This window comes from Triturus cristatus, chromosome 8, assembly GCF_964204655.1.
Source record: "Triturus cristatus chromosome 8, aTriCri1.1, whole genome shotgun sequence".
Lineage (NCBI taxonomy): Eukaryota > Metazoa > Chordata > Amphibia > Caudata > Salamandridae > Triturus > Triturus cristatus.
The window spans coordinates 996,110,572-996,136,522 of NC_140591.1; the positions used below are offsets into that span (position 1 = coordinate 996,110,572).

Below are 25,951 nucleotides of genomic sequence, written 5' to 3' on the forward strand. Positions count from 1 at the left end.
GAAAGGCAAGATACGAATACAAGAGGGCATTAAAGGCAAGAAAGTCTGCTTTAAAAGAGGATGCTTGGCAGGCCCTACACGATGCATCAGTTAATCGCGACTCCTCAGCCTTTTGGAAGGCTGTTAATGCCCCTTTCCAGGCAGAAACTGACAAAGACACAATAGAGATAGCAATAACTGAGCAAGAATGGATCGTGCATTACACAAGCCTATACAGAAATTCGATCCAAGTAGAACAGGATAATTCGAAAAACTGAGGTAGTAATTGACCATCCTTTAATTTTTAGATACTTACCTTTACATTTTACCCTCAGTGAGGCAAATTCTGCCATCAATTCAAGCCAGGAGGGGAAGGCCGCGGGCCCTGATGGATTCAAAGTAGACCTCTTTAAATTTAACGTAGAATTCTGGGGCCCACTATTAACGCAGGTATTCAGTGCATGTTGCTCACAAGGCTTACTACTGACCTGGTATGAATCCATTATAGTGCCTATTTTTAAAAAAGTGACAGGGCAAACCCAGCCTGTTATCGCCCAATTTCCTTGATGGACTCTACAGTTAAGATCGTGGGGCGAGTCCTGCTAGATAGGTTACAGCTAAGGGCAGAAGAGAAGTCAATAATAAGCGATCTTCAATATGGCTTCCGAAAATGTATGGGTACAATAGACCAGGGTCTAAACTTACACATGTTTATAGATAAGTACACAAAGGCCAAATAGGAAAATGTATATCTAACATTTGTCGACTCAACAGCGGCATTTGATTGTGTCAACCATGAGAAGCTTTGGTCAGTTTTAGAGAAAATGGGAGAAGACGCATTAATAGTTACTTTTTTAAGGCATCTATACCTAGGGGCGAGGGCCAGGGTTCGGTACGGAAGGGGGGGCGAGTGCTCTAAGCACTTCAAAGTGATGAGGGGTATAAGACAAGGGTGCATTTTAGCCCCATTTCTCTTCTCATTATATATAAACAACTTAGAAACCGTTCTGGTCAAAGAGTGCAAGGATTTACCAATCGCATCGACCCGACCTATTCCAGCATATATGTACGCGGACGACGCGGTCCTTATGGCCTGCACTCCGATTGCACTGCAGAATGTGGTTAATACATTTGTTAAATTTATGTCAGGATTGGGGCTTACCGTCAACTGTTCGAAAACTATTACAATGAACTGTGGGGCTGGACTAAAAAAGAAGACTAAAACCCTTTTTATACAATCCAAGCCAATAACCTTTTCCTATCTAGGAATTTTATTTGACAATGCAGGTTCCTGGTCCCAGGCGATTAAGGCCAAAAGATTATTATTTATTATATCTTTGATGGCTCTCCAAAATTTTAGCAGAAAACTAGGTAGACGCTCCCCTTTTGAAATGCTACAGATTTAAAGAGCTAAAAGTGTGGCTATTGCCACTTACAGAGCAGGTATATGGGGCTATGCAGGGGTAAACACATTGCAATCTGCCGAAAACAAGTTTCTTAGGTCTCTCCGGGCTTTCCCAAACAGTACATCAAACTATATATGCCATCAAGAACTGGGCATGCCCTACTTGGAGGACCTAATTAAGATCCAATCAATCCTCCTGTGACACAAAGTCTGGACCTCAGAGGAGACGGCTTTTAACCGCCACATATTAACAGATGCCTTGGCGTTGGATGGAGTAAGTCGGGTAAAATGGCTAGAATATTCCTGACTAAATTAGGCCGTCCTGAATATTATACAATATCTGGGTGAATTAGAAACACTTTAGAACTAAAGAAGCCTACGGTTCAAACATATCACATGACCCAAACAACTACTGCTATACAACCGTATATTACTTTGATAACTAATGATTATGATAGGTCTCTATTAACCAGCTTTAGATTGAACATTTTATACAAAACTGTAAGCTTTCCTGCACCAAATTATTGGTCAAGAGTCTTAAGTAAATGTCCATGTGATGATGTCTCGACCCAATCGACAATACATATAATGTTTTTCTGCAAATTTTATTCAAACCCAAGAAGAACATGGATTATTCCAGTTTTAAAAAGATCAGGTCTGAGACAATGCCAATTAGCATTTCGTTTTCTGCAATCGCTAGATAATGAATTCAACATTGCTTCCGTAATTGTATTCTGAAAACATGTTTTTAAATATAGTAAATCTATTCTGTAATGACTTTTATAATATTTTTATGATACCAGGAACTGGATTTTTTAAATTTGTATCGATTTATGTACACAAACTTTTGTGGTCAACTTTATCAGTTACCGAATAAAGTAATTTGAATTTAATTGAACTTGGGCTGTAACGTTGCTTGACAGCGCAGCGGAAGTTACCATAGTGCAGCAGGCACTGCGTCCATTTCTGGAGGCGACAGCAACTGAGACTTTCGTTACAGTTGAAACAGCTGACACTCGAGTGGCTCCCCCTGATAGACTGTATGAAATTGTTCTTTTATTGAAGGTTGCATACAGCGTGTTATTAAAGGGATTTTTTGGGATAATATGACATCTTCTTACGACATCCTGTTGGCAGAGGCAGATTGGCCCCCACCATTTGTTCCTAAAGGGGAGGAACTGACACTTTCAAGTTTTTCACGTAATGTCTCCAAGGAGCAAGCAAAGTCTTTTGTAGAAGAGTGGGCTCTGTACCGTACTCATGTGGACTAGGATAAAGGCAGGAGGCGAAAGGTCCTGTTTCTGAGACTTTGACACAGTTGGAGTATCAAGGAGTAATTGAAACATGTGTGTCACAGATAAATAACCCTCTTTTTACCATTACCAAACCCGATGGGTTGACGGCATTGTTTTGGATTACGGCATTTGAACTCGCATTGTTGTACTTTTGCGGTACAGAATACCCATAGTTCTGCTCTAGTAGACAGTTTTGTTCGTAAAAAATATAAAACTACACTTGACATTTCCAATGGCTTTTTCAGTCACAATCTGTCACCGGCATGCAGTCAATGGACCGCGTTTACCGCCGGTGGTAAAGAGAAACAATTTAGGCGATTAGCTATGGGCTACAAAAACAGCCCCGGAGTTTTCGCCGCCCGTGTTGTCTTTTTGCTGGACTGCATAGACCCAGATGCGTACTCGTATGCTGATGACATTTATCTCAAAGACGACGAATTATGGCCGCATCTCTGCCAAGTCGACCGCATCATTGTTTTGTTTGCAGACTATGGTTACAAATTTAACTTTGCAAAATCACACATTGCAGTGTTCTTGGGCTATGAGCTCAATAATGAAGGTAGAGGCTTAGCGCCTCACTTCCTGGAGAAAAGTGCACGTTTGCGACCTCCAACAACCCTGAAAAAACTTCAATCACTGCTGGGATTTTTGAACTTCAAATCCAATGCCCAGCGTATCAAGCCTCTTTATGCATTAATACAACCAAATGTTTCAAAAGCCTGCTGGCTTCCGGAACATTCAGCTATCGTTGCAGTTTGATCTTCTATAATCTAAATACTTGTTAATACGTGATAACCACACAAACTGGTGATAAGAATAATGCCAGGCGCAGTAGGTTTGATTTACTTGACGTTTAATGAAGGTGACACAGTACCTATTGCTTACAAATCACATTTATACACTTCTGCCGAGATGCGATTATCCAGTGCTGAAAAGGTTTTGACTGCTGTGCAGATGGCAATCCTGAAGGAGCGCGCACTGGCACAGGGTAAACACATTTTGATGGTAACACCTTACCCTGCCCTTGAAGCAGTGACAAAGGCAAGTGTACCAAATTCAAAAGCACTACATCCTCGTTGGATAGAGTGGGCAACTTCTTTTACATCTTCCGATGTCACCTTTATCTTTGACTCCTCGCTTCAGTCACAGGAGTTCTTACAGTATGAATTTGTTCATCCTCCTCCTCTGTCTATTCGCCCGCTTGAGGAGTATATATGTATCATTTACACCGATGCTTCGGCGCAACCGGCAACAGTTTCTAAGCATTCATATTCAGCAGCCTGTGCAATTGTGGCAGGTACCATAGTGAACGGTGAATTCAAATCCAGTGTTGTGCATACACAGGCATTGGGAGACTGCACCGCCCAGTTGGCCGAGTTGAGTGCTTTGGTGCTTGCACTAGAGTTTGCTGATCCTAATGTGACTACACTTATTGTAAATGATTCTTATTACTGTGTTCAGTCCTTCAATGACAACTTATTCTTTTGGTCGCAGAATGACTATCGTGATTCCAAGGGCAGCGCAATTAAGCATAAGTTGTTTTGGGTTCGAGTGGCAGATCTTAAACAACGTCTGCCACTCACACTTGTTATACATACTCTTGGCCATCAAAGTGTGGGCACACACGCTGTCAGTAATAGTTTGGCTGATGAAGCAGCCAAGTCAGCAGTAACCACGTGTTCCATGCAGCAGTTACAAGATCCATGACTCAGATTGATAATTAAATCTTGGCAGCTATTGATGCTACAGAGAAGGGTGGATATTACCCACAAGGGTTCCATTCAAAGTACTCTTATCATTTAAGTCCCGACGAGTTCCTTATGTGAGAATAAATAAAGTTGGTGACAGGTTGATTCCCAACATGGATCGCAGGCATTTTACAGCCGTACACGAAGGCATGGCTTTGGCGCATGCTAGAGTGTCTGCGTCAATTTCTTTTTTGCAACAACATTATTGGTGGCGTGGTTTATATAAACAGACCCGTAATTATGTGCTTCCTTGTGACATTTGTCAACAGATTAAACCCTCTACTGTCACACGTCCACCACTGACACAGCTCTGCATTTCTAATAGGCCTTTTGGCTGTGTATATCTTGATCACTGCGGTCCATTTTCTTCAGATACTGCTTATAAGTATATCTTAGTTGCAGTTGATTTGTGCACATGTTTTATTTGGGTTTGGCCACAACGCAGTGCTGACGCTCGAAATGTCATAAGGGATTTGCGTGTCTTAGTGATCATTTTTGCATGTGGCATCTTCCATTCTGACCAAGGTCCAGCCTTCCCCTCTAAGGCATACAAGGATGCAATGAAGTCTTTAGGAGTGCAGGTGAAATTTTCATCTCCATACAGGACTGAGGGAAATTCAGTTGTGGAGCGAATGGACCATGACTTAAAGCAATCCTTGACAGCTAGAATCTTAGGTACTGGCAGGAACTGGCTAGCCCACTTGTATGGCGTGCAACGTGCACTTAATAACCTCATTGGGAGATCTCTGGGTGGGCAGACCCCATACGAATGGCTCTTTGGCATAAAAAAATTTGTTCCGGACCCTGATGGTCTAGACATGGTGGCGGCAGCTGCAACCTTTGAGGTAGAAAATCATTCTACTATGTTACAGGACTTAAAAGAGACCCGTGACAGTCTTGCAAAAGAACCTTTACCCTCTGCCACTGATGCTGCACTGCAGATTCCAATAGTTGGCTGGCTACCTAATGTTGGAGATCTGGTCCGAGAGAAGGTGGAGAACAAAAAAGAATTTGGTCCCTCTTATCGTGCACCGGTTCCAGTGTGTGGCGTGAAGGGTACTCGTACAGTCATTTTACCACCGCTTCCTGGTCGCAAAGACAACAGATACATCTCCGTCGACGATGTCAAGCTACAACATCTGGCTGATTCTGAATAGTATAACACCTGCTGCATCATGTCCAGCAATTTCAAGGAATTCTGTGATTGGCACGACTGACAGCGCACAAAACGACACTGCCATTGAGATGGACTCTGTTACTCATTCCTTGCTAATACCGCCAACTTCCATCAGTACTGAGGAAACTAAATATGCTTATCCCACAAGCGAGTCGTTGCCTGGTTTGCCACCAACTACACTTAACCAGTCACGTTTTTCCTTTGACTCAACATCCATTTCATCATTTGACCCTACTAAATTCAGTATTTTTGTCTCCTGGTTTAAAAAGATGTATTTAATCCCTACTTGGACATACATCTGGTTAGTGCTGATCATAATTTTTCGGTCCATGTTCTTTGGTTTTGTGACAGTATTTTTCCTACTCATCAATGGTCACTACTTGGCCAGAACACACTGCTGTTCAGTTAGTAACTGGAACTTTGGCTCTGCACTCTTCTTCTCACATCATGAAAAGAGACCAGACTTTTGTTAACATCTCCGCCTTTCCAGTCGCTGATGGCATTGTCTGGGGTGCTGTGGATTTCCAAATTCATCATCCAACTGAAATTATTTCATGAATAGCACCTACAGTAAAGTGTCGTAATTTTTAAATACTAACGGTTGCATTTTTGCCTACAGCACACATTGAGAGTAAAGTCTGAAGTAAGTAGAAGGCTGTTGTGTTTGGGTTGCGGTGAACTATTGGCACAAGGGTGCAACAGAAAGCACATGGTTTTGATTCACATTGTTTTGAAGCGGTGGTTGGAGTATGTTTCTTTCCTTTCTGGCATATACTATCCTTTCTGTTTCATTTAGTATTACAGCAGATAGTTATTCTGCATGGGGGAGTTCCACCGTGGGAGTATATTCCCTAATGATCCTAACTTATAGCAAACTCATTGATATTGTTTCTTTTGAGAACTGCGATGATAATCAACTTCTTTGTATCAAAAGTGTTTTTGCATATTATTTATTTAATTTTTTGGAATGTTTCAGATTGAAGCTACTGAGGAAGGGCCATCAGCCTGAAATGCATTGGGCAACGAATAAATAATGGCAAAATAAATAAATAATATTTTTTTTGTATGAATATTTGTATATTTGAACATTAAATGGATTATGAGCCATTTCTGACAAATCTATTGTTATATTTATGTTCAGTGTGGAGACTATGTTCATTTAAAAAAAAATGTCGAACCTACAGAATGTTGTAGATGTGACACTAAAAGTGCACAGTGGTCAGGTCGAGGAGACTTGAAGTAGGGTGTATTGTTTAGGCGTGCCTAGACAGCACACATTCCACTGTAGCACGCAGATAAACAAGAAAAGCCTAAAAATATTTTCAAAATTAGGTGTGCTTCACTTATTCGATAGAGTCCAACTGAAATTATTAATGTACCAAATGTACTTCGTGTTTCAATGGGTGATGCAGTGAAACAGAACATGCATTCAGATGGTTGGGCTGTACAAGCAGTGCAATCTTTATTTTCTGATTTTAAGTATTATGCTGCCTTTGATGCTGAGGATTTGTATTTAAATACTGGAAATTATGCTCATTGATATTGTTACCAGCATTTTGGACACCACTACCTGCATAAAGCTAATACATTTAGAAATGTTTTTAATTACACACAATGAGAACATTGCCAAACTCCATTACAAGGTAGCTCCAAAACCCTGTTAAAGAAATATACATATTTTACAGATTTTGACAGGTCCAACCCTGAGTCTTTTTTTTTTAAATTAAACATTTCATCTACTTCCAAGGTGATGTTATCCCACACGAAGTTATTATATTCCAATGAGTTTATTGATAAATTGTCAGTTGGCGGCTATGAACATTGGAAGGCCACCGTTGATTTAAAATCTGTGTGGGGTTCTAGATCCTGGCAGGTTTGTGGCACTGAAGCTTACATCGCACGTGCCTCATCCCAACACAAATTCTGTTTTTAAATGATTCTATTTATCAGACTACATGAATGTCCCTAGCATTCCTTCACTGGCCACCTTTCTTAATTGGAGCCTGCATACCAATTATTCCATTGAGGAGCGCAGGCTTTATTTTTAAATCTGACGTACATTGTCTCCAGTTTAGACCCATAAGGATGGTTGGTTTGGAAGACAACATCGGGTGCCTGCCAATTACGTTTTCATAACACAGTACATGGTTATAAACAGGATAGACTTGATCCACGTTTTGCTAAGACACATTCTGTTACCACGTATTCTGGTGGTAAATTGTGTCAAACTTGGTTACAAAATGTATCCCTATCCTCAGTGAAACAACGTTTGTCGTTGTTATTCAATAATATTGATTTGGCTGACTTTATCAAGGGCCCTGCTGGTCCAAGAACTAAAATATTTATTTACGCAGCATATAATGAAATATGGAAGCTTTCTCAAATTGAAGCTGCATCATGCTTAAGGGAGATAGATCAGGCGAATCTAGAAAAGGTACTTGCTATTGTTGACAACAGTATTAACACACTGTCTTCCCGCATTTACACATTGGATAATATTGTTTCATCTGTTATCAATATTGTGCAGGATGATGTATCTGTGTTGTATCATGGTCAAAATCAATTACGTTCAGTAATGCAGTTTGCGTGGACTTTACAAACACTGAAAATGGGAAAAGTGCCATGGGATTATTTGAACGCAACTGCTTTGTTTCTGCCTTTTAATTTAACTGACAAACAACAGTTTATGTCAATGAAAGATGCAACGTACACTCTGTTACATATTGAGAAGATTGACCCTTTACCCTTCGCCGTGGCCGAAACGGACTCTGCTGTCTGGCTCATCCACGGGGTTATCACTTTACCGTTTTCTTTGTTTAAATTTAGCTCCTACATGAAGCATTACCCAATAGGTCGTTATGAACTACTAAGGAGCACTTTCTTGCTTGAAGTGTGGTCCTTGCCTTTCACGTACAGAAGTCTTCGAGATGACAAAGAAGTATATCTTACAGGGGAATCTTGTGACTCTCAATTAGGTTGTTCCCTTGTCTGTAAAAACATACAGTTACATGGGGCTTGCAGTGTTACCGCCCCGAATCTTGCATGTGTCTTGGAAGGTATTCCAGTACCAGTTATAACACCTACTTTCACACTGCTCTCTAACAGCAGCTATTTTCTTTTGAATAACGAGGAATGTTGCAGGTTGCTGGCTGGCATACCGTACATTGTAACAGTTTCACAGCGTGTAGTTTGCTGTAAGAGTGTGCTTTTCCCACCCCCGCAGGGGGAGCTTGATACCTCAATTTGGCCTTGCATCCCAATTTTGAAAACAGACTTCAATAAGTTGAGCAGAATAAAAGCGCTATTATATCAGAATGAGGTCGTGCTCACTTCTGCGTGTGAGACTTTCGTCCTGCAGATAGCGAGTACCCATTCTGAAATACAGGCCCTTCTTAATACAAACCTCCCACAACATTTCGGTGAATTGATTCATCGTTCCTTCAGTGCCTCTGATACACATGGCCTGGTGCATTTTTTTAAAAGTTGTGGGCTCTGGCCTTGTGACTTCTTTTCAGACTATATTTGGTGTAATACCAGCCTTTATTCATTCAATTTTTTCCAGCGTCTTTGGTGGATTACCTCTGTTGGTTACCATAGCCGCTGGCGCCCTTCTCTTGATTTGCCTCTTACGCAATGGCTGCACCTCTTGTGGTCCTCACAGCCCAGATCGGCTACAACTGCTCCGTGACCGTATGCTTGAGTGCTATGGCACTCGGCCACTGGCAACACTCAGTGTGGCATAAAGACTGTCTTTCCACTTTGCATACTACACTTGCGTGCCACCCGTCTTTTCATGCTTGGAATGCTCCTTTGAATGGGCATTGGATCTCTGCCTCTCCCATACGTCGTCTCCCGACCCGGATTACGACCTGTTTATAAGTCCCTTACTGGCCCATGAGCAAGAATGTTCTGGGATTAGTTTTATGGCATGCGCAGCTGAGCTTGGAGTGTTGGCACAATGGGATATCAGTGCAGCGTTGCAGGAAGTCCTGCCGTTGCAGTTTACTACTCATACACTCTGATGGATTAAAAAGGCTGGCGCTCATCTTTGCTGATTTTTTTGTGATATATATATATATATAATTTGGCACCTATTTACAAGTCCAAAAATGTTTTCTTTTTCTCTCTTTGTTCCTTATTCCCTCGCTCCAAATTTGATGAAGTATAGACGCTTTTAATCTCTGCTCATACTTCCTGAACCCTGTGTTCGTCCTATGGCTACACGCGATGGACTTACCAGGGGAGGGTGTAGTGAGGACAGGGGTTTCACATTGTACATTGCTAAGTTAGCATAAGTTAGTTTAAGCTTGGCTGCCATGTTGCCGCTTTTGCACACATTTCTACATTACTTTGTTTTCGCAAATCCCGCTGCTTGTGCTCGCTCACATGGGAACTGTCTACCTTTCACGTTTCTTGCTGTACTCCTTGGTCTTCGTCTGCACAGCGTCTTCAAGGTCGAAAAACAATGTGCTCTGTTATTCTGTTTTTGTCAGTCCCAGGCGTGTTAGACATAATAGTACCAGAGCTGCATAACTGAAAATCGTGTGTTTTTAATATGGCATTGCAAGCATGTTAAGCACTTGAAGAAAACCTTTCCGAAGAGAAGAGGTCTGTTTGTCCGTAGATTTAAATCTCTGCATCTAAACCTGGAGGTATGGGGTCCCCCTGACAAAGCCCAGAGGTCTTCTATAATTATTATAAACTAGTTCCCAGCACGGTGAGGGTGGCTAAGCACAGTAGGCCTTTCTTTCCACTAGCTTTATAAAATGATATCCCCGTTCATATTTTATGTAGTTGTAACAATGCTCACTATATTGAGTTTATGCATTTTGCTGCTAGTAGTGGCTCGTGTACTGCATTATAGAGCACGTTAATTAAAATAAACATTTTAAACTATACTGTGGCTCAGATTACTTATGTTAAGTATGAGTGAGTTGGTGAAAGAGTGTTCTTGCTCCCGCGATTACTGAGAGAGTCTGAGTTACATGTTCTAGGTTGTCTAATCATTGGCAGCTTCGCTGTAGTAAGGAGAACAAATGAGACACTATGGCTAGTCGGATTGGGGTTCCGGGCACTAAGGTGGACTGTTGGTACACCACTATACACCGAGGTCCTCGTTTCTTGTGCGTATTTCTGTATATGTGCAGTATCCCTGCAACAAGATAAAAGGGACATGTGCTAATTGTCCTGTTGCCCATATGCTATTATATTATGCAGCTGTGAAAGGGACTTGTCCTCATTAAGTGCCCTCTCCTTTGCTTCTGGCTCATACCTGCAGAGCAGACAATAAACAGTGGTTCACAGACGTTGCAGATATATTTAACACATACTGAAGATCCAATAAAGAAGAACAAAGGTGTGAGATACTGCGAAATTCTTGTCTTAGGCAGGCCTGCAGGGTATGACTGGGATGATTTTGCATTCATCTATGACCTATCTTAAAACGTGGGAACCATGTTTCACTAGGAATCTCACAGGGGTGTTGTTCCCCTGCCCTGGGTTGGGAGATGGGGGTTAAGTGCATCTGACAATAAAGCATGTATAAGAAATAAAGCATATATAAGAAACTGAAGCAGGCAATTGCTATGTGACCAAGTTCACATTCATGATTAGAGACAGTGGCAAATTTACACATGTGAGGAGTTACGCTTTAAATCTATAAGAATAATATAAGACTCACTTTTGGCTCCTTGAGTACTACTTTCTTGGACAGCAGGAGCAGGTTCTGAAATACAGAAGTAATGTGGTTAAGCCACAGAGGGTAAAGGATGACACCTTCAATCAAAAGCATAAATGGTTCCTGAATGTATTACCATATCTGAGCAACACCAGTCATTTTAAAATTGAGGCCTACATCGCCCAGTATTCAAATAAACACAGTTTCTCAAAGAATTTCAGTGTATGTTAATCACATTGTGTTAATACATTTATATATTTTACGAAAAACACACATCAACACAATGTCACAGTCCCTAGAAGTTTAGGACATGCCTTCATTCCTGCCAAAGACAGTCGCTTTGGGAAGATATAGCTAGTCACACCTTTGAAAATCACTATAGCACATCAACTAGGCAATCTCACCTTGAGCAGCTTGAGACTTCTCTGCTTTCCTTAGCCACTAACATTGCTGCGCTCCAAAAAGAGAAAATCGAAAAATAAACCACAATAAAGGACTTCATGGACATAATTTAACTGTCCTTCCTATTTAGGTCTGTGTGAAAAATGTGTTACATTTGTGTAATCTCACCCAATTCTCAAATGGCCAAGGTTTATTAAATGTGTTAGTCTCTTTTTCAGAAGCCAAGAGATACCCTGAAGCGCCTTCCCCACCACAGCATGGTCTATGTAGAACCAAACCTGTTGGACATGGCCCTTCTTTTTTTCTACTAGTTTTTGCTGATTCTCTGTGCATGGCCTTAGGACTCTGGGCACTTTCCCACTGTACTGTAGTGGGAAAGCGCACACACCCCTCCTACACATGCCAGGAGGGATATAATTGGTTTAGGTGCTGTACCTACAAGTGCCCTGTAAAAACAGTACACCATATACCCGGGGCGGGCACAGCACTGGCTAATAGTGGGATGAGGCACTGAGTGTGCCACCCACCCGATTAGCCTGTCAAACATGTAAACGCCTGCTATTGCAGGCCTATGGGGACACACTGGCGCTTCTACTTAGGTTTGTATTGGGTTTTCTTATAAAGTGCACCTTTCACCCCAACAGGGGTCTCTCGGCACTATAGCAACTCCAAAGTTGTATAAGCCCCCACTGGAAGAGTACCAAAACACTAAAAACTAAAACAGCCAGGTCTGTAGAGATTTTCTGAATTGTTTAAAATAAGTGCATGCACACAATTGCTCTCTTATATTGCTCTTGAACATTTTAAGATAAATTCCCTCTTGAAAAGTTTTGTATCCGCTATGAATGAAAATTAGAATTCTCCATCAAAATGCAGAAACTGTCTTTGCCAATCAGCATGCTTAAAATGCAGCCACTAACTATTGTTTTCCATATTGTAGCCTTGGGGGCCGATTCCGATTCTGGCCGGAAAACGAACCGACCGACACGGACCAAATACCGACCGACATGGCCCAGCGCCGTACGACCCGTGCAGTACGATGCAACACGAGTGAATTACAACCGACACGTACAGAATACAAGCTGTACTACTGAGCAGGAGGGAAAATAGTGATCCGGCCGGAAAACCGACGCGATTTTCACCGACTGACATGAACCCGGAATGAACCCGACCGACCCGTACCCACGCTGTACGATTACCGCAGTACGATCCAATGTGTGTAAAACCAGACCGACTCGCACGGAGACCAAGCCGCACGACCGACACGCACAGACAACCCGGCACACAAGCAATAGAGACTGCCGCGAACGACACGTACCAAACACAGAAGACAGGCAGCGTGAACGAGGCGGAGAAGCCCGCACGTGACAACAGCAGCGTCCATTTCTGTCACATGAACGTCTCCTTCATGCCTACAAAACACAAAGGAAAAAAGACAAAAAAAAGGACCAAACAAGCAATGACTAAGCCAATAAATACCCATAAAAAATTAATTGGACAAAGACACACCCACAACTCCAACTATATAAAGGACTATAATCACTACCATCATTCCTTGCAAACAGGAGACACAGCCAGCAGCAAACACCAGTACACAGCAACCACAGACACACTCACAACTCACCCATCACACAACTCACACACCATCAGCACCTCATACAAAAGCACACACACATACACAGCAAAACCAACACCAACCCAATATCACTTGCACCCTCACACACACATCCCCCACCACCACCATCCATCACCATGCCCCCAAAGAAGAATCCAAAGTTCACAGATAGTGAGTAAGAAGTGCTGATAGACGAGATCATCAGAGTAGAGCCACATTTGTTTGGTACATTGGTTTAAAGGACCCCCATCTCACAGAAAACCAAGATGTGGGTGAGGATTGTGGACAAGGTGAACGCACAAGCACCAACGTCGCGCACAAAGGACGATATCCAGAACCGGTGGTATGACGTGCCCAGGAGGGTCAAGAAATTAATCGAGAAAGATCACGCCTTGAGTCAGCGCACCGGCGGTGGCCCTCCTGCCAAATCAGTCTACTTCAGGACCTGGGAGGAGAAGGTGCGAGAAATCCTACCACCAGAGAGCGTCCATGGCCTAACAAACATCCCAGCGCCTGGTGAGTACACAAACAACATACCCAAGATTGTGTGGCAAGGGGACAGTATAACCATGCACCGCAAGCAAAGCTACACTAACCAATAGATAATCAACCCAAGATGTGTATGCCAGTCACAAAAACACAATACCTGCCATCTCCTAGTGACTGGGGACTGTGTCATGACATGCACCAACCTACAAACAAATAGAGCAAGCCAGTGGCACTAAGCCAAATACACCCAGCCAGACAGTTTGCCACCACAAACACACCACCTCACAGTGCAGCTGACTGTCAGGAAGGAATAGTGGGGATGCAGGTGAAGTGAGTGTAGACAAAAGCATGATGGGGCCTGTAGTCACAGATAATGCCCCCCATCCTGATTGGCCCATCAAGACCCCTCTGAAACATGCCCACATCACAGGGAGTGGAAAATGACTGACAAGATGGCTGACACTGGCTCCTGCTGTGGGGAGCCCAAGGCCCTGCTAGGGCTTGTGTGCAAATCCGAAGCAGGACACCACTGACTGACATCCTGAAAGACAACTTGTACTCCCTACAGTAGAAGCACGTTGCATGATGGGAAGGAGGACTGACAGCACTGACCATACTACTCAGCATGGGGAGACACCCCCCCAACACAAACTCCACACAACTCACTGGGTACAATGCATTGACACACACCTCATTGAAATATCAGCAAAAGATACCCCGTACTGGATGCTGCTGTGTGAAGCACAGGGACTCACTTGGGACTTGTAGCAAAACAAACACCAGGATTTCACAGTCAGCCATCTTTCCATTGATGTCACACCCCCTCACAGGGAAGCAGAGTCAAGAGGGAGGAAGCATGGGCATCCTGGGAAGGGGGTGTAGCCAAGAGTATGATGGGACTTGCAGTCACAGATAACCTAGACCCACCCACATGGCCCTGCAAGATCAACCTGAACCATACTCGCCCCACAGGGAGTGGGAAGGGACTGACAAGATGTCTGACACTGGGCTCTGTTGTGGGGAGCACAAGGCCATGCTGGGACTAGTAGCCAAACAAACACCAGGATTTCACAGTCAGCCATCTTGCCATTGATGTCGCACCCCGTCACAGGGAAGCAGAGTCAAGAGGGAGGAAGCATGGGCATGCTGGGAAGGGGGGTGTAGCCAAGAGAATGATGGGACTCGCAGTCACAGACAACCTACACCCACCCACATGGCCCTGCAAGATCAACCTGAACCGTACTCACCCCTCAGGGATTGGGAAGGGACTGACAAGATGTCTGACACTGGGCTCTGTTGTGGGGAGCACAAGGCCATGCTGGGACTGGTAGCCAAACAAACACCAGGATTTCACAGTCAGCCATCTTGCCATTGATGTCACACCCCCTCACAGGGAAGCAGAGTCAAGAGGGCAGAAGCATGGGCATGCTGGGAAGGGGGGTGAAGCCAAGAGTATGATGGAACTCACAGTCACAGACAACCTACACCCACCCACATGGCCCTGCAAGATCAACCTGAACCATACTCGCCCCACAGGGAGTGGGAAGGGACTGACAAGATGTCTGACACTGGGCTCTGTTGTGGGGAGAACAAGGCCATGCAGGGACTGGTAGCCAAATAAACACCAGGATTTCACAGTCAGCCATCTTGCCATTGATGTCACACCCCCTCACAGGGAAGCAGAGTTAAGAGGGAGGAAGCATGGGCATGCTGCGAAGGGGGGTGTAGCCAAGAGTATGATGGGAGTTGCAGTCACAGACAACCTACACCCACCCACATGGCCCTACAAGATCAACCTGAACCATACTCGCCTCACAGGGAGTGGGAATGGACTGACAAGATATCTGACACTGGGCTCTGTTGTGGGGAGCACAAGGCCATGCTGGCAAATGGCCAACAACAAGATCAAACTCTGTCTGTGACAAGCTGGGAAAAAGCAGTGTACAGGCAGGCATCTGTTTGAAAAGTAGAAAATGTCATGTTTGTGAACCAGCGATGCATGTAGAAACATAAATCACATTGTGTGTCTCTTCCAAACACAGGTCGTGCTGGGCACCCAGTGCCAAATGACAAGGATACCCAGTCCCATACTCTGGTGGCCACTGAGCTCTCTGGTCTGACTCTCTCACTGTCCTCTTCGGATGACGACGACCAACCTGGCCCCTCCGGTGTGAGCCATCATGCAGCACCAGCAGCAGCAACATCTGCCCCCCCCTGTACCCACGCCTCCAGCATCTGGACACCGACAGGGCACCCCCGCCAACACGAACAGACCAAGGACAATCAACACCCACAGCACAGGGACACAGGACCCCCCGGAAGCTACAGCCAACACCACCAGCAACACCACCCAAGGGGTCCCAGTGTCACCTGTGCGTACCACTGCTGGTCCTACCCGTGTGGAGAGGGGTGCTGGGAGGGGTGGGAGGCACAGGGCACACCTTGCAGAGGGGTCTGGACTGCATGATGATCCCCAACTGGCATGCATCTTTGATGCGTACCCGGATAGCACCGGAGGATTTGGCCAGGTAGTGGGGATCCTCAAGGACATGCAACAGGAGCAGGGCGCCCACCATGCCCGCATGGTGGCAAAGTGGGATGCCCTTACTGTGGTGCATCGGGACATACTACAATGCCTCCGCCAGACCAACACCAACCTGTCCATACCCCCCTGTGTGCCCACAACATCTGTCGCAACACCATCTGCCAGAGCCACATGGAGGGAGGAGGACTCTGGTGGAGAGTCCCCTGCACTGCAGAGGCCTGCACATGAGGATCCCCCCCGGAAGAAGAGGGGTCGTCCGAAGTAGGACATGTGAGAGGCAGATGTCCCAGCACATCCCTCAGGGCCTCCAAACCTGTTCTGGACAATGTTCTTTGTGCGCAACCCGTTCACCTTGTCCAATCGCACACAACTCGCCGACATTACATGGAGGGTTCATGTTGGGCCAATGTAGCAGACAACTGTGGACTTTACTCTGGACATTTCATCTACCAGCACTTCCAACTCCAATCTGAACTTTGGATTCCGAAACTACTGTACAGCACCCACCATCCTGTGCACTTCACTCACGCATGTTTGTAAATAAACTCACCAGTACACCATACTTGCCTCTGTTGTGATTCCAACTTGTCATGTTCAGGGCGAAGTCGATCTGCTACACAACACAGTGCATGCCAAATACTGCAACTATGTGACCAACGTAAGGTGAGTCATGGGGATGTGACACATGTGAGGGAGACACACCACTATGGCAACACAAAACATACTCACCAAGGCCATGTTACTCATCACACACAATGATGTTGACCTGAAACACATTGGCATGCACAGACACAACACCAAGCATAGTCAGTGGTAACAAGTACACAGGTGAGGTAAGCAGATGACACTCAGATGTGGGAAGACAGACAACACACATAGCAAAGCGTAGCACAGGTTCATTACACATCAGCAACACGTTTATTCCACAATAGTTGCACGGTAATTCTACGTAACAGTGGACACACGCTCACAATGTGTTGGAGAATGGAAGTCCAGGGATGTGTGGTACATCAGTTGATGGGAATTGTCAACTTCCACACTGGTGTTGGCTTCTGGGTGTTGGGGGTCAGTGTTGACCACACAACAGGCAAAGGACCCTGGGAAGGACAGACAAAATACAGTCAAAAGCACAGACGAACAGGAGAGAAATGCAATACACATGCACAAAACATGTTGCAAAACACCTACACAAACACTAGTTAGCAGTACTACCCTATTGTGGAGTACACACCACCTGAATGGACGCATCCAGTCAAGTGGCACACAGACACACTCAGACAGCAACAGAGCTGGCTCAACACATTCCAGGCTACCTCCATACATTCACATAACAACACTGGAAACTCACATTCAGGTGAAGAAGTTGTTGATGAGCTGGGAGCAAGTGTCACCATCATCTTCATCATCACTGGCATCTTGGCCCAGGCCAGGATCCTCCACAGGTGCCGGACGTTGGTCGTCGTCATCGTCATCCTGGATGAGAGGCACCTCCTTCCGCACCGCCATGTTGTGTAGCATGCAGCAGACCAGTATTATTTTGCACACCTTTGCAGGCTCATATGGGAGGGCCCCTCCGGTCTTGTCCAGGCAGCGAAAGCAGCTTTTCAGGAGGCCGAATGTCCACTCAATCACCCTCCTGCTCCGACCATGTGCCTCATTGTAGCGCAGCTCGGCTGGTGTCACAGGGTTCCTGAGGGGTGTCAGCAACCACGGCATGTTGGGGTATCCAGAGTCACCTACACACACAAAAATGAACAAGTAGCTGAGTTTTGTAGGAGTGTGGAATACAACACTGACAAACACACACAATGAGAAACAGTCAGTACACACCGACAAGCCAGGCACGCTGAGCTGGCATCTGTGACATCAGCATTGCAATGTGACTACTCCTCATAATGTAGGCATTGTGCGCCGAACCAGGGAACCCTGCACACACATGTGTGATCAACATGTCAGCAAGACAGACCACCAGAGCATTGATCGAATGGTAGTGCTTCCTGTTCCGGTATGCCTGCTCATGTGCCTGTGGTGGTATCAGGGCAACATGTGCCCTGTCAATGGATCCAATGACGTTTGGCACCCTCCCCAGTGTATAGAAGGCATCCTTAATTTCAGGGAGTTCATCTTGGCTCGGGAACTTGATATACAGGTCAAATTATTGCAACATCCCCTCCAAGACATTGCGTAGCACCCGACTAAACATCGTTTGCGACATACCACAAGCAGTAGCCACAGTGTACTCTAAGGTACCGGTAGCAAAGAAGTGCAGGGCTGCCATCACCTTCACCTCTGGGGTCAGTGCTGTAGGGTATATCCGGCCAGGTAGCAGATGTGGTGCCAACTGCTCCGCCAACTCCTCAATCAGTGGCCTGGTGAAGCGGTACCGTCCGATGATGTCGCGTTCCTGCATGGTTGCAAGGTCTGGGAACGGCCGATGGACAGCTGATTCCCTGCAGTACAGAGATGCACAAAGTAAGATTGTCAGTACATCCACCCATGTGGCCATGACCACGATCAATATCACATGCTAGTTCATGACATTACACAATGTACTGAGGTGTGTGCTGTTGGGCATGGACACATATGTCACCTACAAGACCACCACCTCACATCTCAATTCCACATGTCCACATAAGTGCCATGTAGTGTAATGGGCTAATTATCTGGCTGTGTCACCCAACCTATGTGCTGCTGCAACGTTAGAAAAAAACACCCCAGTGACAAATGAGGACTCATGTCTCCCAGGCATCACAGATCTTTGCCATGCAGAAACCCAGGGTCCCTGTATTGCCACATCAACACAGCAATGGACATGGCGTAGCATGTACACACCACAAGGCAAGCGTAAGTCCCACAGGTAGTGGCCACTGTTGTTCCTGTCGGCCCTACATGTACGTCTCTTAGACACACACCCCATCAAGGTTGATGCATATACCACATGGATGTGGAGACTGTCATCCATTGGTAACATGTGATCAGACACATCTGAGACACAACATGCACACAGACTGTGGGTGCACATCAGTATTGGAGCTACAGGTCTCACTGTGACGTACATGCCATTACCCTCAGGACTCAGGGTGTATGTGACATGTCTTAAACATATCCAACATGACACTGTGGCCTTCACTCATGCCCATTACTGTCCAATTGCACATCACAGTGCTAATGTGCACAACACACAAAGGACTCTGCCCCCATGTTCAAGATAACACCCTGGGAGTGGCTGCACAAAGTGCCAGACAAAAAAACAGCTGTGGCCCCCTCAAACACCCAGGGAATGCAGCCTCACATGCCATGGGACACTGTGTGGCCAATGCTATAGTGTGGCAGGTGTGTGTGTTGCATCCGTCTAATAGTCACACCAATGAGGTCCGACGCGGGTGATGATAATGCGTACGCATTGCACGGTTCATGACCGAGCCGTGCGTACGCCTTGTTATTGAATCCAATGAGGTCCGGCGCGGGTGACAATGCATACGCATTGCACGGTTCATGACTGAGCCGTGCGTACGCCTTCTCATTGAATCCAATGAGGCCCGACGCGGGTGACAATGCGTACGCATTGCACGGTTCATGACCGAGCCGTGCATACGCCTTGTCATTGAATACAATGAGGTCCGACGCGGGTGACAATGCGTATGCATTGCACGGTTCATGACCGAGCCGTGCGTACGCCTTGTCATTAAATACAATGAGGTCTGACACGGGTGACTATCATGCATACGCGTTGGACAGGCATGGTCCGAGACAGGCGTACGCCTTGGCCATTGAATCGTATGGAGACGGGTGCATGTGTATATTCAAAATACGCGTTGTACAGTCAGTTGAACGAGCCGGGCACAACCATTGGCTCAGGACTGTCATGTAGAAGGATGCGGATTCAAAAATTGTACGAGTTGTGCACTGCAAATTCAGTTGGATGCCTATAACAATGTTGCAATTTCAAGTGTTCCATGAAGGTGAAGATTGGAACGATGCGGAAGGCGTGTACTAGTCGTACTTTTGAATGGATTGGCCAGATTCATAGGATGCAACCGTGTTGGACCTATCACTTGGGACACATGGCACAGAGTCTGCCTCTGCAGCACAGATATAAGGCTGGCTGCCCCCCAGGGAGCTCACTTGCCTGCACTACATGCTACTGGACCACATCTCTGCTACCACTGCTGCTGTCTATGTATCCTCTGGCTCCTGCTATGGCACGTACACTGGAGAGGGCCCCAGCCTTCACTGAGGAGGAGAACCAGGCCCTGCTGGACAGGCTCCTTCCAGAGTACAGAAAGCTCTATGGGACACCAGGGGAGCAGGTGAGTGTGCTGTCCACTGCCTTCCTAATTATGCATGTTGTCTGACTAGCAGTACTAACAGTGTGTACACCAGTGGCAAGCATTCTCACTAACTACTTTCATCCACCAAAGTGTGTAGGTACATGTAATGAATAGTTTTCCTGCTGCTAAAGTGCATTATTGCAAGCTTAAACTATCCAGGCATTGTTAACATGTCAGACATGCATTTGAGTTTTCATTCCCCATGGTTGCACTACCTGTGTAATTTATTACCCTTTGTGATGATGACATGTATATCCAATTGTGTGCAGCACAAATCTGGGGCATGTGTGTTAATGTACTTTTCACTTTGTCATCCTCACAGGTTGATGCCCACCAGAAGCAGGAGATCTGGCTGACCATCGCCCGGGCTGTTCGTTCTGTGGGGGTCTACAAGTGCCGCATCCGCAACTGCCAGAAGAGGTGGCAGGACCTTCAGGGCTGGACCCGGAGGATAGCTAGAGTCCAGCTGAAGCTGTCACCTCCATGCAGGAGGGGCGGACACCGGACCCTGACTCCCCACATGCTCCGGATACTGGCAGTGGTCTTCCCGGACCTGGATAGGCAGCTGAAGACCAGACAGCAGCAGGAAGGGGGTAAGTCCATGCCTGATCTGTGTACTATGTCTGACATGCAAATAGCAGTCTTTTGTCCTGGTCACATTTCCACATTACGTAGGTCTTGTAGTCCCTAAATCAGTTCCCTCATTTGTGGGATGCACCCTCCTCATCTGTTCCACAGGTGTGGCCCCTACAGTCTGTTGCGTGTGTCACTAGGTCACTGTGTCCCTGCAGTCAGCTATGCTTCAGGTACCAGTCAGCATCAGTTCCCGTGACTCTGTTGTGTGTTTCATAGGTGGGTCAATTGTTTACACAATGCCTGAGATCTGACATGTGAACTATGTGTGCCCTTGAGATGTGCACCAATTGCTGGTCTGACTCGCAACATGTGTCTGAGGTATTCCAAACAAAACCATGCAGCAGGGGACTCCAATTTTTGGGCATCTGGAGTATGTATATCAAGTATGTCACAATTGCTTTGCCACCTGACTACTGTCCGGGGCAAAACACTGTTTCACTTAGTCCTGCCCAGTCATGCCCCCTCAGGGGCATTCAGAAACACTCTGTAATCCCAATCCTGAGTATGAAATTGCAGGTTGTGCTTAGTGACATGTGCTCTCAGGTGTCTGCCTCTGTGTCATTAGGGTGTGGCTGGTTGCTACGTACAACTGGGGTGTCCATGATTCAGAGGGTCAGCATGACATCTGCAATGTGACTGTGGGAGACAAGACCTGTGTGACATATAGGTGTGTGATCATCTGACAGCGCACAATGGTGTATGCAACTGTGTCCCTCATGCAGCTGGGTTACATGCATGGCAGACAGTGATGTGTTAATGTACATGGATTTGTGTTTGCTGAGACTCATATGAATGATTTGCATGATGTGGGGTCTTCTGGGTCATGGATATGTTGTTTGCATGGGATGGACAAGTGCGCCGGTCATCTGCAGAGTCAGCTTTACCCCTGAGCTAGGATTGTGAGTCAGTGCATATTATTATTGTCTGGATGCCCTGCCCCTGTGCACCATGCACCCTATTGTGGCATTGCCCATCAGGACATGAGAACATCATAGTGTGTGTTGCTGGCATGCATCACAAACATGTGAAATGAGTCTCTGCCCATCCCTTCATCCGGACACCTGTACTGAGTCTGTCGCAAGAGATGTGCTGTGTGTATAGTGACATACTCCTACATGTTCACTTGCATGTACAACTAATGTGTGGGTGGTGCATGTTGGCACATTGGTGTGTTAGCATCCAACATGCAACAGACATATGTGTGAAAGTCAAGGAGGGATATGTGTGCCATGGTTGATGGTGAGAATGACAATTGTCTTATCCTAAACAGTGTTGGCACTTTGAGCTGTGTTCAGCTGATGATGCCAGGCTTGCCCTGTGATGTAATGTACTCACTGTGGTGTGTGCAGTCGGTGCAGGTGACTGATGTAGTTCTGTTACTTCCTATTCCTATCCAGATACATCCACGGCCACAGGAGGGGACAGCTCCACGGACCAGGAGGAACCACAGAGCCTTACAGGGACAGAAGGAGAGGAGTCAGGTTGACCCAGTGGCACGGAGGGCGAGTTGAGCCACACCGAGGAGTCGTCAGCACCATCCCCCCCAGCTGAAGGCCACAGCAGCTCTGAGGATGACTCCCTTGTAGAGGTGGCTGTCAGCATCCACCAAACCCCAGCTAGTGAGGCTGTCTCTGCCACCACCACCACCACCACCACCACCACCACCCCCCTCCCATCGGCTCCCATCCCAGAGGTCCCTGTGGGCTCCCGTGTTCGTGGGCATGTCTCCTTTGTGCCAGGCACCGCACCCCCCTGCCCCTGTGTCCCCTGCTGCCCTGAGTGAGGAGTCTGTGGACTTACTTCGACAGATCCATGCAGGGCAGACGTTGATGCTGAAGGTCCTCCATGCACACACAGGTCTGTTGACACAACTGGTGTCATTCATGGAGGGCATTTCCTCAGGCATGTCTGCCGTACAGAGGACCAACCAGTCCGTGGCCTCCTCCCTGACGGCAGCAGTGTCCCTCCTCCAACAGTCCTGCTCCCCTCCTACCCCTGCACCACCCACGATTCCTAGCACCCTACCTGTCCCAAGCACAGAAACCCCCAAACAAAGGGCTAGAAGTGCACACAAGCAAGCGCAGGGGACTGATTCCACACTCACAGGGGCTGGTTTGCTGACACACACACAGTCATCCACAACCACTCCACAGACCTCCGAGACCTCTCCCTTCCAGCCCCCTTCCCTTGCCTCACCTGCAACCCCATCCCCCCAGAAGCTCTTCCTCTGTGACCTTGGCCTCTTCCCCACTGACCCAGTAGATCCTGATTACAAGGGGAAGAGGAAGTCCCCACAAACAGAAGGGAGTGCACCTCACACCCGGACACCCTCCCCCAGGCGCAGTCAGACCAAGACGCCCACCCGCAAGTCCCCCAGTCGCAAGAAGAGCAAGACCCCCCCACCAGCACGCAGCTCCAAGGCAAAGTCTCCATCCTCCATCCCCCAGGCCACCACTCCAGAGGTTCCCCCGCCACTCCCTGCCCCGGCTTCCCCCACACACAGATACACCATCCCCAAAATGCTAACGCCATCCCCCCCTAGCACTTGCTCCTCCACACCTGGTCAGACAGTTGGTGCCACTGATGTGGGGACCGTGTCACCCCCCCTGCCCTGCCGACCTCACCTGTCCCCCATTCCACTCCCATTGATGTAGGCACTGCTTTGTAGTCTACGACCACCCCGTCTGACTTGGGCACTGCAGTGGTGAGCCAATCCACTCCATCTGACCTGCCCACTGGAGTTGTGCCGGCACCCACCCCATCTGACTGTACCCCACAGTTGCGACAGCCCCACCGCTTTAGTCATCTCCACTGCAGTTGCAAGTGTCTCGCCTGCATCCCCCACCTCTTCACTGCCTCCTTCTGTTGCGACCTGATCCTGTCCATGCGGTGCCTGGCCTGCCCCCATGTATGCCCCTACGAGAGGATGACCCCGGTCCTTAGCAGTGCAGGCAAGCAAGGTGTGACAGTTGTCACTCTAGTTCACTCCTTGGCATTTTGACATGGACTGGCCATTGGCCTTTTGGTTGCACAGACGTTTCGAATTTCATATACTGAATTTGTCACTCTAGTTCACTCCTTGGCATTTGGACATGGACTGGCCATTGGCCTTTTGTTGGAACAGACATTTCACTTTTCTTTGTCCCTGTGAACTTGATTTAGCTGTACATCATATTGATGTTGTTTTACATGCCCGTGCACCTGTAATGCTTGGTTTACAATGTTGCATACTGATGTGTTGATGTGAGGTACTCCCTGTGGTCCATGAGATATGTATCCTATTCTGGTGGGTATCCATGTCATCCTTCGCAGCTACTTGGGTGTGTCAGGATCAACTATTTGTGTACATTTCTCTGTGAGCATTTCATTGGCATGGTCACATCTGTGGCTTGCACCCCTGCACATATGATGTGCTTCCCATTGTCCGAATTGTCACTTCCACATACTTTGTGATCATCAATACTGGCCCTACAGGTGTGGGCATCATTGTAATAGGAGCAACTGGGGCCTCTGTGCAACTTGCTAGACATATGTTTTGGGTATGTGCAGATGACTTAGGTGAGACTCCTGTACCCAGGCTGTTGTGACCAGAGCCTTCATTGTGTGGTAACTGATGGCTGACTGACCAAGTGTTCTGCAGACATGAGTGGGACTTGCGGTGAATATGCTGCGCTCCCACAGGAGTTGTGTCCCCTCAAGTTAGTGTGTTGTCCAGTGACATGGCCTGGGCCCATGGTGTGTGTTGTATGTGCATGTGTGTGTGTCCACATCCCTGTTCATACACAGTGTTCCCTTGATATGTTCCTGTTGTTGATGCTTGCTGAGTGGTACTGGGTTCATCCCACTACTTTTCCAATGTTCTACCAGATGTGTGGGTGCATGACACACTACTGTTAATTGGTGTATCATCATTGGGATTTGTCAGTTCTGAGTGGTGATGATGTTGTCAGACACAGATGGGACACAGTCAGGGTTCCTCAAGGCACTTGTTTGTTTGCAATATCATGTAGTTTTCCCTAGGTGGTATTTTTTAGTGCCTGAGACATTTGTATGTGTGTGTGACTGCTCCCACTTGTCGGGTTCACGGCTGCGATACTGGCAGGTGTCAACATGTGTGCCTTGTGTTTCTCCCTGGCATCTGCATAGTCCTGGGACTGTGGCAGGGATTCTGAAGGTTACATGAGCTTTGAGGTCATGGCCATGTACCGCATACTGTGCAGTGTGTCTGTCATTCCCCAGGGTTGTTAACAGTCCTTGTGTGATGTGTGTGTGCACCTTAGTTCCTGCCAACATTCCTGTGTTTGTCATGGGTGCATGTGCAATGTCACAGATACACATTTTTGTGGTTCAGGTGTGTGGTGTTGAGGGTGGACTGGTGTGAATGTTTGCATGGATGGTCCCCTAGCTCCTGTTTGTCCATGGATGAGGGGCCATGCTGAGTGATTTGTGTTTGTGTATGTGTGATGTACGTTTGTGGCACAGAACACATGTCTGGGTTTCCCAGTTTGTACGACATCTGCCTTTGTCATCACAGTGGAGGTGTCATGCATGCTTGTGTCACCCCACTGTCTGTTCCCTGGGGGTGGTGGTGTTGTGTGTCAGTCTCGTGCTGTGTTAGTTGGTGTTCATTCCAGCTTGTGTCACATGTGTCT

General features: G+C 46.7%; 1 protein-coding gene across 1 annotated transcript in view; it reads right to left on the minus strand.

Moving 5' to 3' along the window:
* The window catches only part of LOC146805332 (cilium assembly protein DZIP1-like), a 1,720,714-nt gene that overhangs the window by 832,734 nt on the left and 862,029 nt on the right, over window positions 1-25,951 (minus strand). Inside the window, exon 11 of the mRNA XM_085622543.1 lies at window positions 11,285-11,329. Coding sequence (XP_085478669.1) covers window positions 11,285-11,329 — 45 coding nt within the window. The remainder of the gene's footprint in view (window positions 1-11,284; window positions 11,330-25,951) is intronic.